Genomic DNA, 13170 nt, shown 5'->3' with positions numbered 1-13170 from the left:
GTCTAATTGTAGACAAAGCTTTTTATTTTTTGTTCACATTAAACTGGTTAAGCTGTTAATCAGTTTCCTTAAATGAACTCAACTTGAGATTGACTTGAGCTCAAGGTTGAAAACAGAATTGATTAGTTTCTAAAAATCTCTTTTTTTCTCGTGTCTGTCTTAAGCTCATTATTATTGTGAGTAAATGAACAAGGAAAGGATGAAGATTCAAGTTTGAGGTCTAAATTGAAAGGTGATAAAATGATTTATTGAATCAATGAAGATTCAAGTTTTAAATGTCAAACTAAAATGTTGTTAGTAAAGTTTTCAATGCTTTTATTTTATCTTGTAATTACTGTATCAGTTATTTCAATATTAAATCCTTGCTATTGCAGACTTGTTCAACTTTCACTGATTATTAACAAAACACTCAAAAAAATTTCAAGTCCATGAAACTATTATCAAAGGTTATTAAATACAAGATAAAAAAATGACTGAAGATGTTCAAGTATGTCTGATTCAACTAATGAAAAATCAACTGTTGAGCAATTTAGATATTGATCAATGATCATAACTCTGAATTTGCAATTTTACAAGTTTCTGAATCTGCTTACTGGATGTCCATTGCGTATGGCTTGACTTAACCTAGGTTAACCTGTTCCATATCGTTTGCTACTTTACTCAGGTCATCCGGTGATCTTTCACTGACGATAGTTGGAGGTTCCCCGACTATCAAAAGGTATGATCGCCCGATGTGGGGCTCGAACCCACGACCCTGAGGTTAAGAGCCTCATGCTCTACCGACTGAGCTAACCGGGCTTGTTGTTTCAAAAGGATAACATAATGATTAAATGGTGTCATCTTTGTCATCACGATCCATGTTGCTGTTACCTCAATTGGGTTCAGTTGAAAGTTGCCCGCAGCAGAGGAAAAGGTTGAAGGGAAAGTTAAAAGATTGACAAAATATGATGCTTAGTTTATTTTTTCATGACAATTCTGTTTTATTAACAGATTTAAATGCCTTCAGGTAAATTTACAACATTGTAGACAGTGACAGAGAAAAATGAAGAGAAAAATGTTTTTGTAAAAAAAGGCAAAGACAAGAAAATGATTTTTCAAAGGATAACATGAAAACTCGAACTATACAGAAACAGCGCATTCGTAGTTACATTTTCATCCTTCTCATCCTTCTCATCCTTCTCATCATCACCATCGTCTTGCATCAACGTATCAACTGAATCATTGCTCTTCTTCAATTGTAATTGTGAGTTGGAAGAAACAGTTTCTTTGACTTATCACCATTTCATGTTAAATCACCAACGAAAAAAGTTAACTGCAATGAAATGAATATGAAAATTTTCAACTTTTTGTTCGTTTTTTGATTCATCTACTTATAATTTTTCAGTTTCTTGATTCTTCAAAAATAAGATTGAAAGAAGCTTCTTTTTGTTGTTTCACAGCTTCATTATTTAATCATTACAATGGATGGTTTAATTAGCATGATAATGGTTGTTACCAAGTTTCCCATTTGTTTTATGTAACCATTATCTGTTCAATCTCATGTCAATTGTTACACATCAACAAAATCATTCAATTGTTAATAAATATTTTCATCTGCCTCATCATAATCATCAGCATCACTATCATTGACAAGCTAAAGCTCAAAGCCAAACCAACAAACTTCAACAATCAAACCGTTGACATATCAAGATACATTCAGCCAATAATTGCACATCAAACAAGACAACGTTATTAAACAATCAGTACTGATCAATATACTAATCAACACTGTTAAACCTTCTTAATGCCGCTCAATTTTGGTGATAAAACCAGGTTTGATTGTAACCAACATCCGTAAGTACATTTACTTGTTTACCAAAGAGACAGCAAAAAATAAGGAAAAAGCAAACATTTCCAGTTTCCTATCCAATTAAATCGATTGTTCATCACATTTAACTCATAATCAACTTATCTTGACCAAATGTCAATTACAGTGTAAATCAATGACACATCGAACCAATTTAAAAGCCATTTCAACCAACAATTAACAGTTTCATCTCTAAACTCAATTCAAAATGAGTTGTGAAAAGAGTTTCTTTAATCGCCAATTTTTATTCAATTATTTCAATGGAAAAAGAAAACTTAAACTCTAATTGACTCCAATTTGTGGTTAAATTGTCGTGAAAGTAATGAGATGATCTTAACCATCGCGCTCATTATCGTTGACTAAAAGCACGATTGTGAGACTTTGACATTTGTTCATCTCAAGTTCATTTTCATCATGTGAATATCATTATGAATATCATTAAGCTAATAGACACTCAAATGTTGAACTTATCTTAAGTTTTTTCTTGGTTTTTTTAACCCAAAAAAAGTCATTGCAAGTAAAAAATGTTGAAAAATAATGAGTAAAGTAAATTATTTTTACTTCTTTACTTTACAATTTACTGTTGCTCATTACATGATATTCAATACCTTTTCATCTCAAATGAACCAATTCAAGTGAAATTGATTTCTTGATTGTCTTCAAGTTGTTTCGTTTTGCCCAAATGCAACACGATAAAAGCTGATAAAAGCTGGGAGTGAAAAATAACAGATAAAACAACATTTCACTTGAGAATAGAAAATTGAATAAAATTCAATTCTTGATAAGATTTCCTCAAAATTGAGACGAACCCACATATTCAACCAAAGGTGACTAAAAAGGTATAAACTTTGAACCATCAAAAGTACCAGAAACAGTTGAGTTTACCTTTAAAAATGTTAACACTTACTTTCATCTCTAAATTATTGATGTTTAACAGTTGATATTTTTTTCTGGTTTTAAGCTTCAATTTTTAATCTCACTGTTCATTCATGTGATTCATTATTTTCATGAGAAGGTTTGATAAGTCACTTAGCTGAGAGGTTCATGGTAAAAATGGTTGCAAGGTATTAATGGTCGAAACATGGAAAAAGATGAAAACAAACAAAATATATTAAAAGTAAATTGATTCTGACAGTTGCTTTAACCTCAAACTACCTACAACATTTAGTCATATTTTTTCATTCCAATCATGATCATCTTCTCGTTACTGTATTAGCCCATTATCATGACTCTGGTTGGTTTCAAGAAGATTCAACTGAAGAAGCAAAAATTGTTCTCAACATGATACAAAATTAGGTAAAGACTGAATAAAAATGGAGAAGTTAAAAGCAAAAGGTAACAAAAAGATTTTTTTTTGTTCGCTTTTCTTTTCATTCAATGCTATTGTTTGAGAAAGAAGAAGATGAACGAAGAAGAAAAGGAAAAGAAGATTATGATGATAATGAAGATAAACTCATGGAACCTTGAAATCGTCTTCATTTAGGTGAAAAATTGGAACTGAATGTTGCTCTGAAATCATCTAATGATAGATTATTTTCTTGCCTTTTTTGCTTCTTTAACCACACATTCTCATGGATAAAGGTCATTTATCAACATTTTTGTAACTCTTTCATTCACCTTATCGTTTTCTTATCATTATCATCATTGGATTTATTCTTTGGCTATTTCACATTCTGATAGAAATGAGCTTCATTACAGATTGCTGATCGGATGAACAAGCATTTTGATTTTAAAGAAAATTTTCATTGAAAAGACAGAAATCAGAAAATTGAATCTTGAATGATAATTTTCATCTTCTGATCATTTTCAAATCTTTAGACTTGAAGATTATTATCAGAAACTTGCTGGGAGTGAAAAATATTTTCTTGGAAAATCTAATGAGTCTGGTGACTTTTATGTAAAATTTCAATTCATTCAATTAGATAAATTGAATGAGTCACATTGAAAAGTTGAATAAAAATCGAAATTCAGTTTAAAGGTAATTCCATGACTAGTTTCATCTTTCAACTGATTACAGTTTATGAAATGATGAGGAAAACATGTTAATCAATAGCTATTAATGTCTACAGATTATTATTTTATATCAATTATAACACCATTAGTGGAACAATTTTTGGGTCTCTTTTCTTGGGTTTTCTGGTTAGAAAAGGTTAGAAGAGGCTCGCTGGGAATAAACTCAATTTAATATGGTCACAATTGGCAGTTTTTGTCGTTGATTGATTGCAGTTTATTGTGTTTTTATTGATATTCAGCTATTTAGTTATTGCTCTTACCAACCAAAGGTACTCTTAAGTGGACATTTCAGTTGAATCAGGATTTAGGAAAAGTTAAAGGATGATAAAAGCTGATAATTAGCACTAGTAAATGAACATGAAATTGAAATAAACAAGGTTGTAGTTTTGCTTTCAATTAAATACAATAAGCAATAAGTACAGTTTACTGTTGATTGCTTTTGTTTCTAACAATTTGTTTTCTTGTATAATGTGAGAGACACTTGAGATTGATTCAAACTCATGGCTAAATTAGAGTTGGAATTAGTTGAAGGCAAAAAATTGACTGAAAATGTTATCGATTTGTAGTCTTGTATTATTTAAGTGTATCATTGATTTCAGATTAGTTAAGCATCTTCAACCTAATTTTCAACATTCACAAGATTTGGGTTTTCATGAGCATAATTCCCTTTGTTGGACAATTTTAATTTTCAATTTAATTTTTAGGTTTTGTCATAAGCAAAGCTTTTTACCTGAAGAGAAGAGGAAAATTTTCAATTTACTAGCATTTGGAAAATTTGGGTTTCGATTTCATTTCAAGTTTACCAAATTTGCTATTTTTCATTCCGAATCAAAGTGCTATAAAAAATTCAACAAAACTTTATTCACTTTAAACTTGATTTATGAATGACTTTACATCTCAAAGTGACAATAATTTTGTAAGCAAATCCAGCGATTGGTAGACGATGGTTAAGTTGACTCTCCAGAGTCAATTGAATTTGATTTTTCAACTGATTCCATCAAAATTAACAACTTGAACGAGAATTGATCTTTCATTTATGAGCAAATAATGCAACTTTAATTGTGATTCATGAAAATGCTGAAATCTCTAAGAATATGCTGAAATATTTCTATTCAAATTCGCAGATCAGTTGATTGCAATTGCTTTTCGAATCGCAATCCTGAAAAACAAGTTTTGATTTATCTGAGGATTATATTCAGGATTATATATATTTCAGAACAATATTAATCTTGAAGGAAAACAACAATTACTTAACTCATTATGAATTAACTCATTAATTGTATTCTTTGCTCCTTGAACTATTTCTAAACACAAATCTTTACCAAGTGGTCACTTCCTCCACATTGGCTATTTGACTAACAAGTTCTTTTATCTAACAAGCTATGAATACTATTTCAAAAAACAGTTGAACAATTGAACTTGCATTTCAGCCAAGTTGCTCATCCATCTTCCTTGATCTTACTCACACTCCTCTGACTTCAATTCTTTACTTAATTAGTTCTGAAATCGACTTAACCTTCCGTGATAATTACGCTTTTATCGTAAATAGTAAAGTGCCATCTCTAACTCAACACTAAACTTCAAAAATCAAAGTGTGACTATTGAGTTCCTTACAGCATTCATCTCCAATCCAAAGTCCAGGGCCTTAATATTACGATCTCGATATTCAATGAATCTATTGATTGTGATCTTGTCATAGACCCTCATCTTAACCCATTGATAAGTAATCAAAGGCAACAAGAGAATCACTTGCAGAACAATAAACAAACAGAAAAACATGAATTTTATCCTCAACTGAATATGGAATGAAACGATAATTTAATCATGAGAATTTAAGTCTTTGTTAGAATCTTGAACTAAATTGTAAAATTTTCTGGTTAAATCATCTTTCATTTCTAATGTTTAATTAAAAGTGAAACATGATTACTTTCACCGTTAATCATTGGGTTTAATGTTTACCTCAATTGAATTGACATTAAAAGTTGATTACATTTTACTTTAAATTGCTCCATTATTTTAGCTTTGTTTTTTGTCTAAGTTTTTTTACTTTCAGTTTCACAGTTTCTTGTTTCATCTGAGTAAACATGATTATTCTGGAAATTTTTTGTCAGAGCAACATTGATCCATGATATTTTGCTTTTCATTTTGCACATCAACAGAAGGAGAAAAAGTAAACTGAACAAAAAAAACGTTCAGAATCATGTTTATCTACCAAAAAAAAGTCCAAGTCAACATTTTCGCTTGGTTAGATGACATTCACTTTGACTAGTTGAGCTTAACATCTCATGGCTATTTACAGTTGAAACAGCAACTAAACAAAAATTCATAAACTTTGAGGACAAAATTTTCAATAATATTAATGATAACATCACTTGGGATGAGCAAGGCAAGGAAAAGTGAAAATGCTGAAGATATTTCTTCTTCGTCTTCATTTTCAATATTTTTCATTTCACAATTTTCTCCTTTCCTTTTCCCTGATTCTGTATGATCAACATGAACATTGAATAAACATGGAACAAGAAAAGAAAAGGTTGTTCTCTACCTTTCTAATGATGAGTTTATCATGAAACTGAAAATGTCGAGTCAAAAATGTTTTCTACTTCATCACATTTCCATTTGATTATCAGCTTTTATAATGCAAACATGAAAAGGTAATGGACTTTGGGCAAGAAAAAAACTAAAATCAATTTGCAATTTGAATGTTGAGTAAATCATGGAAACTTATTACTTTTTAATTTGTCCTGAAAATGATGGAAATGGTTGAAATGTTGACAAATGATGACAGCAAGTTGATCATAATGAAATGTCCAAATATTAATTAAAGTAACTGAAAATGGTCAACAATTAAACTAATGGACTTTCACAAAATTGAAAAATGTTGATTTACTTCGATTGTTAGAAACTGTAAATTCAATGTTAGATCAATACTTGAAGATATTGAACCATCCGACTTAAGTTAACCTGAAATGCCTGAAACAAGTCCATTGAAGATTATCCCAGTCAACTAATCCAACTCTTACAATTTTATTATCAAAACTAATGATTTAAACAAACAGACGAAGAAAATGTTCCAAAGCTGAAATGTTAATCTGAGATGAACTGATAAATTACTCAGTCTTTTAAGGCTTAGTTCATGTCTTTTGTCAAATAATTGAAATAAGCCAATAATGTTTACTCAATATGTCAGTTATCATCTCCTGTAGATGAATAAGTGCTGTAAACATCAATTGTTTTACCTTTGCTTTTGATTTATCGCAATATATACGAACTTTATCATTCTTGGTTAACCATTAATTATCAATGAAACTTGAAACAATAAGTTGGATAATAAATTGGTGATGTTATACAGCTGAATAACAAGAGGTTTAATGCCATTAAACAAAGCATATTCAAGCAAAATGTATTAGACTTAAGTTGATAATTAAGCTCGATATTGAATGGTTCAATGAATAGCATTTATTATCATGAAATTGGTTAAATATTTATGTAAAAAACATCGTTAACAAGCATTAATCGATATAAAAAAGGTAAACCAAACACATTTTGATGGTTAACTTAACCAGGTGAACAAGGAATATCTAAATTATGATATTTTGTTTTCACTATTTCCATCGTAAAATTGATTCTAATAAGAAGGATAATTTGCTCAACTATTGTTAATAATTGAAAACAATATTAACAATGTAATAATTGATTGTCAGATGCAGCATTCAAATTAACACACAATTTCAATATTAATTTCGTTACAGCAAAGGGCAAGAAACATGAAAAATAATGTTTCTTTATCCCTTGAAATATCTTCATGTAAATTTTGTCTTCAGCTTCTAGCATTTAGTTAATTAGTAAATTGTTCAATGTTGATATGATTGAAAGAATTGAATTTAAGCTAAAAATTGTTGAATATGGCTTTTGGATATTTTGTGGTTTGAATGATTCGTCTTTGGTTTGCTTATTCCTGGTTGATTTGGTTAATTGGTTGACTAATTTTGTGATTTATCTTTCCAGAGATTCATCAATTTGTCAGTTATTACCTTTAATAAGTCGTTATGATTTGGACGAAACACCGAAAGAAGAAGGTAAAACTCTGAGAGTTTTATTTTCAGCTCAATCAACTGAAGCTATAATCTATGTAGGGGTGAGTATTTCAACTATTGAATTTTGTTCAAATTAAAAGCAAACAATGAATCTGATTGTACAACCATTATAGCTTTATAACAATTTAAGTTAAACATTGGAACATTATTGTTATCAGTTTCAGCAGAGAGTAATGTTGCTTATGTCAATAATGAATGTTTCAATGAATACAACTGAAAGCCTCAACAAAATGATGAAAATGTAAACTTGTAACATTTACATAATAAAATTGAGAATGCGATCCTCGCACTTATTTGGCCTTCTTATGTCAACGAATTACATTCCAAGTGATTGGCCATACAATTAATCAAAGTAAACCATTAACAGTGTGAATCACAATCCGTTCAGTAAATTGAGTTTGAATAGGTTGAAGAATCATTTCTCCAATGTTAGTCTATTTTGTCATTTGTCATTTCATCAAGTTGATCATCACCATTATTCCCATAAATGTCATCAAAGAGTTTAATTCAAATTATTCACCAATCAATATAGCAACCTGGAACATGTTTTGAATCATTTCAACAACCATTTGAATCGATCATTTTTCATGTCTCAAGATGGATCATCTAAATGAAAATAATATCAATCAGTTCAACTCAAATATGATGACATTTTTGTTCCGTTGATTCCTAAACCATTTCAGATAAAATCACATTTGGCTTGTTTTTTGTTTCCATTCAGTTCATTGTGTATTCAAAACTTTTGGGAAATCAATTATAATGCAGACATGCAACTGTAAAAGCATTTTTCATTTTTCCATATTCACTGTTTACAATTGTTTTACCCTTATGTTTGATTGTTAATTGTTTACCCAATTGTTTCAATCTTTACCTGAAAAAAATGAGAAACAGATTTTGTTCAATTTTGCAGAAAGTCGCTTTAATCATATTCATTTGGTGGTTATCAATTTCATCTTGGTTTCATGTTTACAGATTCATCTCATTAGCATCTTCTTTTGTCAATTGTGATTAAAAATACACAATTTGGACAAATTAAATTGGCACAACCAACTATGGCTGAGCAACAATGAAAACAATGAAAAACTGTTAATGTTGGTAAAATTAGATTACAATTGTTACCAATGTTAGCTGACTAAATAATCACAATGGCAGTCATAATAGTAATGGTAATGATGATGCTAATGTAGATGCGATTCTTTGTGTTCATAATCATATTACAAAGCTATACAAATAAGCAAGTAATGCTGACATTGTTAATAAATGATCTAAAATAATAAGGTGAAATGGTTAACCAGTTGATTATCTTCAACATTTTCATCATCAACCTCCACTTGTAAGCTTCTTAATGAAACTAATTTCACCAAGTTAAATAATCAATAATAATAACAGTTGACTGAGATTCATAAGTATCATTGTAGCTTCTTATTGTTATTTGTATTATTCACAGAGGGTTTCCAGGTTAATCAAGTAACATTACATGGAACCCTTTGATTTACCTTGTTTTTTCCGTTCAAATTGTTGTTCCTAATTAATTATTTACCAAGAAAATTATCATTTTCTTGCTAAATGTCAACCACATCTTTCATCAGCTAATATTTCCAGAGTTGATCATCTTCAATATTTCACCATTTTTCCTCCTCCTCCTTCATCATGTACTTGTTCATCATATTTTGCTTTGTAAATTGCTTTTTGCTCCTCATCTTTCCATTTTCTTGCTTCCATCTCATCAAGATCCTCTTCAGTAATCAAATCACGAGTAACTACATTTATATTAAATGGTTGAGGTTACAAGATTCTCAGGTTAACTCCATGTTTCCACCAGGAATCTGAAAAATAGATATTTTATATTAGTTGAGTCGCACAAAAATAAACATAAATATATATTAAATCACAGTCTAACTCTTTCACAGTTTTACATCTTTTTGCTGCCGATATTTAACTCAATAGACTTTTCAGGATCTCGAGTGAAATCACAATTCAATTAATCGTCTATTATTGATCTAAACCATTGATCTGGTGAGAGGTCATCAAAGTTACTAGATGTTACTTGATGCCTCATCGATTGTTTTAACCTTTTATAAACTAAAGTCAATTCAATTTTGACTGATCAAATAATATTTAACCTTTTTTTCTCGTTCTTCAATTAGGTTGAATCAATTGATTAGATTTAAGGTGTTAAAGTTTAACTTTGAAAGATTCATTTTAAAATGAAATTTGATTCAACACTTGCTCTGATTAAATCACAATGATTACTTTACTTGGCACTCTTCAACTTTAACAGGGAAACGAGAAAAAAATGATTATTTCTTTATGCATTAGTTTGGTAATGCAATTATTGTAAATTCAATTGAATAAGAAGAAATAATTGCAATATTCAGTAACAATCAGAATACAATTTACATTGTTCATTAGCCTTGTAAATTGTTTCTCAAATAAGGTTTACTTTGACAAGACATCAAGGCCTTACAGTTAAATATGAACATTACCAGTAATCATCTTCAATCTAAATTGTTCAACAAGGACAGTCATTGATTCCAGACTAAAAATAAATTGTTGAATGAGAAAATAAATTTCCAAAAATCAAGCAAATTCAGTCGATTAGTCTAGCAATACTAAACAGATTATGATTGGTTCAACCATTGATTTTCATAGAGAAAAGGTAAATCAATTTCGTAAATTAATTCCCTCAAAATAGACATTAATATTCACCGGGAAAAACGTTGAAAAGAATGGCCTTAAATGGTCTGTTTCCTTGAATCACATTCAGTGTTGCTAATCAATCGGCCCTTTCCGAGTTAAGTACTCATGTGATTAAAGCATTTTGATTGTTTTCCTCTTCTCTCTTCATCAGGTTGTCCTTATGATTTACGTGTTCATGTTTGGAGCTTTGTTTTATTCATCTCGAGGAGTTGGACCAAACCATAGACCAGAAAATGATGGTGAAAATGAACGTGATCATCGGAAATTGGACACAGTGGTCAAGTTAAAGAGTAAAAAACGCTGTAAATGTGAAACAGAAACAGTTGAAGGATTGAATGATAATTATGTTTAAACAAAATTGAATAAAAAATCGGTGAAATTGGAAATTGTTTCCCATTTCTTGATATTGATTTTTTCGGGTAAATTCAACTTTCCCTGATCACTTGATCACACTAATTTACACTAATTTACACCAAAAACGAGAAAATGAAAGGATGCAAATCAAAAGATACATTATCTTGACAATTGTTCATCAATTGATTATTAACATCTTTATCCGGTTCACCTCAACACCTACGATTACAACAATTAAAAATGATTTTTCTCAATATTTCATCAAGAGTTTCAATTGTATGATAACTTGACGGTTAACCTAATAAGGTCAATTAGATTGTTAATTTTACTCAATCAATGAGAAGTGATCAGTTTCCTTATTGAAATTATTTGCTTTTCTTGGCTAACATTTTCAATAATAAACTGATTAAAGGTTTGCTCTCGATGTTTGATTGTTAGTAAATTGATCAATTAGAGTATCAATATGTTAATTAGTTAGTTGTAAGTTGAGCTCAACTGATCAAAGTGTTGTTTTAGATGTTTTATTAGTAACTGTAATAATTAACTTACCCTTAAAGCTGGTGTAAAAATTGATGGATCATAATGTTGATGATAATTATCGTGTTGAGATTCATTTTGGTGATACTAATAATACTCTTAATCATGTTTATCACAATTCATATTTCAACTTCAAACATTCCGTTTCCAGGACAGATTAACCTATTAATGATAATTAAATCAGCAGCCTTAATTGCTTTTATTTCTTTATTTTCATTCTTCTTCCAGCGTCTAATCTTTATCAATATTGAGGCTCAGTCTTCATCAGATTTGTTGGATTAAATGTATAATAAAACGGAAAATTCACATGGATTCATTCATTCAGTTCTCTGAGTGAAGACAGGGATTAAGATTAGAGCTTTTGTTTCTTTTGAATGTTGAACGGGAACCAGAAACGAGGCTAAACCCAATCGGTTTTGACCAAAGTGGTTCGTATTGACTGATATTGGATACAAAGCTTTTCATCATTTCCCTGGTGATGAACATTCTTGACCAAGTTACAGAAAGCAAAGAATTCAATTAATGACGATTAAAATGTTTAACGATGAAAGTTCAAGGCTGAGAAATGATAGATTAAGGTAAAACAACTTACAGAAAACGTTTAATTGCTATTTAATCTTGGGTTATATTGAAGTGGACAAAACGATGATAATTGTGAGATATGTTGAGGCCATCAATAAAAGTGAATCATAATTTTATTGTCACCAAGATATCAGATACTCAAGGGTTCAGTCTGAGTAATTTATTCTCATTTCTATTGCAGAAAGGAAACAATGATTACTTGATAACCTTACATGGTAATGCTTGTTTTCATTTACAGTAAAAAGCTTATCCTAATCATGGAATCTCACAGATCCAAGTGAAGAAAGGGAAAAGGTGGAGAAAAATTGAGCAAATACAGAAACAAGAACGTAAACAAGAGAAGCAGAAAGGCTAAAGAAAGTTATTAATAAGCCTCAGGGTAAGTGATATAAGGAAAAATCAGCCATAAAAAGACTGTTTACTGAGTGACAAGACGATGCATAGATACAAATGTATAAGCAAATGGTGATTAAAAGAAAGGGAGAAAGAGAGAGGTGAAGGAAAGTGCTTTTTTGCTGTCTTCTTTAATCATTTTTACCTTCTTATACTCTTTCGCACTAGATGACGCTTAAAGTTGAAAACCAGTCTGGTCTTTCATTTTCAACTTGCAAGTGAGTTGGTTAACAGACTTTCAAATTATTTTTAAAAACTGTAATTGTGATCGTCTTTATACTAATTATCAACAGTGTCAATTCATTAATTGTATGTTTTGTCTGTCTCGGCGTTCTGATTAACATTTCATCTTATGAAGTGTTTCATTGTTTTTCCCAAAATGTTTCTTTTAATATAATGTTTACCGGAATTTACACTGATGTCTGTTGCAAGATTGGATTACATGTGCTCTTTTATTGATTGGCCCTTCTGATTATGGATTATATCTACCATTCTTGGACTTATCCCATGTTGTTTACTGGCCACTGTTCATGTACATGTTTTACTTGCCTTTACAAGTTGGATTTATTGTTACTTTTAATTGTGATATATCTTTTATTGATGGACAAAATTACGATCAACATCGACACCTCGACTTATAGATTACCCCTG

General features: G+C 30.1%; 1 protein-coding gene, 1 long non-coding RNA gene and 1 other non-coding gene across 3 annotated transcripts; 1 reads left to right on the top strand and 2 right to left on the bottom strand.

Annotated features, from left to right (window-relative positions):
• Window positions 1-725: 725 nt before the first annotated feature.
• On the bottom strand, window positions 726-798 carry TRNAK-CUU (transfer RNA lysine (anticodon CUU)). Its single transcript has one exon. It is a non-coding gene; the product is annotated as a tRNA-Lys (tRNA).
• A 432-nt stretch (window positions 799-1230) lies between these two features.
• On the top strand, window positions 1231-11039 carry LOC107368152 (uncharacterized). Its single transcript, XM_015935936.3, has 3 exons — window positions 1231-1833; window positions 7865-7994; window positions 10805-11039. The coding sequence occupies exons 1-3, from the start codon at window positions 1784-1786 to the stop codon at window positions 11003-11005; spliced, it is 381 nt and encodes a 126-aa protein (XP_015791422.2). The 5' UTR covers window positions 1231-1783; the 3' UTR covers window positions 11006-11039.
• Window positions 8846-12589, bottom strand: LOC112539496 (uncharacterized). Its single transcript, XR_016198440.1, has 4 exons — window positions 12137-12589; window positions 11557-12031; window positions 10663-10953; window positions 8846-9779 (listed from the first exon to the last, which is right to left on the bottom strand). It is a non-coding gene; the product is annotated as an uncharacterized LOC112539496 (long non-coding RNA).
• Window positions 12590-13170: the final 581 nt, after the last annotated feature.

This window comes from Tetranychus urticae, chromosome 2 (genome assembly GCF_039701765.1).
Source record: "Tetranychus urticae isolate SD_2017Ah chromosome 2, NJAU_TeUrti_SD_1.0, whole genome shotgun sequence".
In the NCBI taxonomy this organism is placed as follows: Eukaryota; Metazoa; Arthropoda; class Arachnida; order Trombidiformes; family Tetranychidae; genus Tetranychus; species Tetranychus urticae.
Note: the sequence above shows the minus strand (reverse complement) of the source record. Positions and strands in the feature narration are given on the sequence as shown.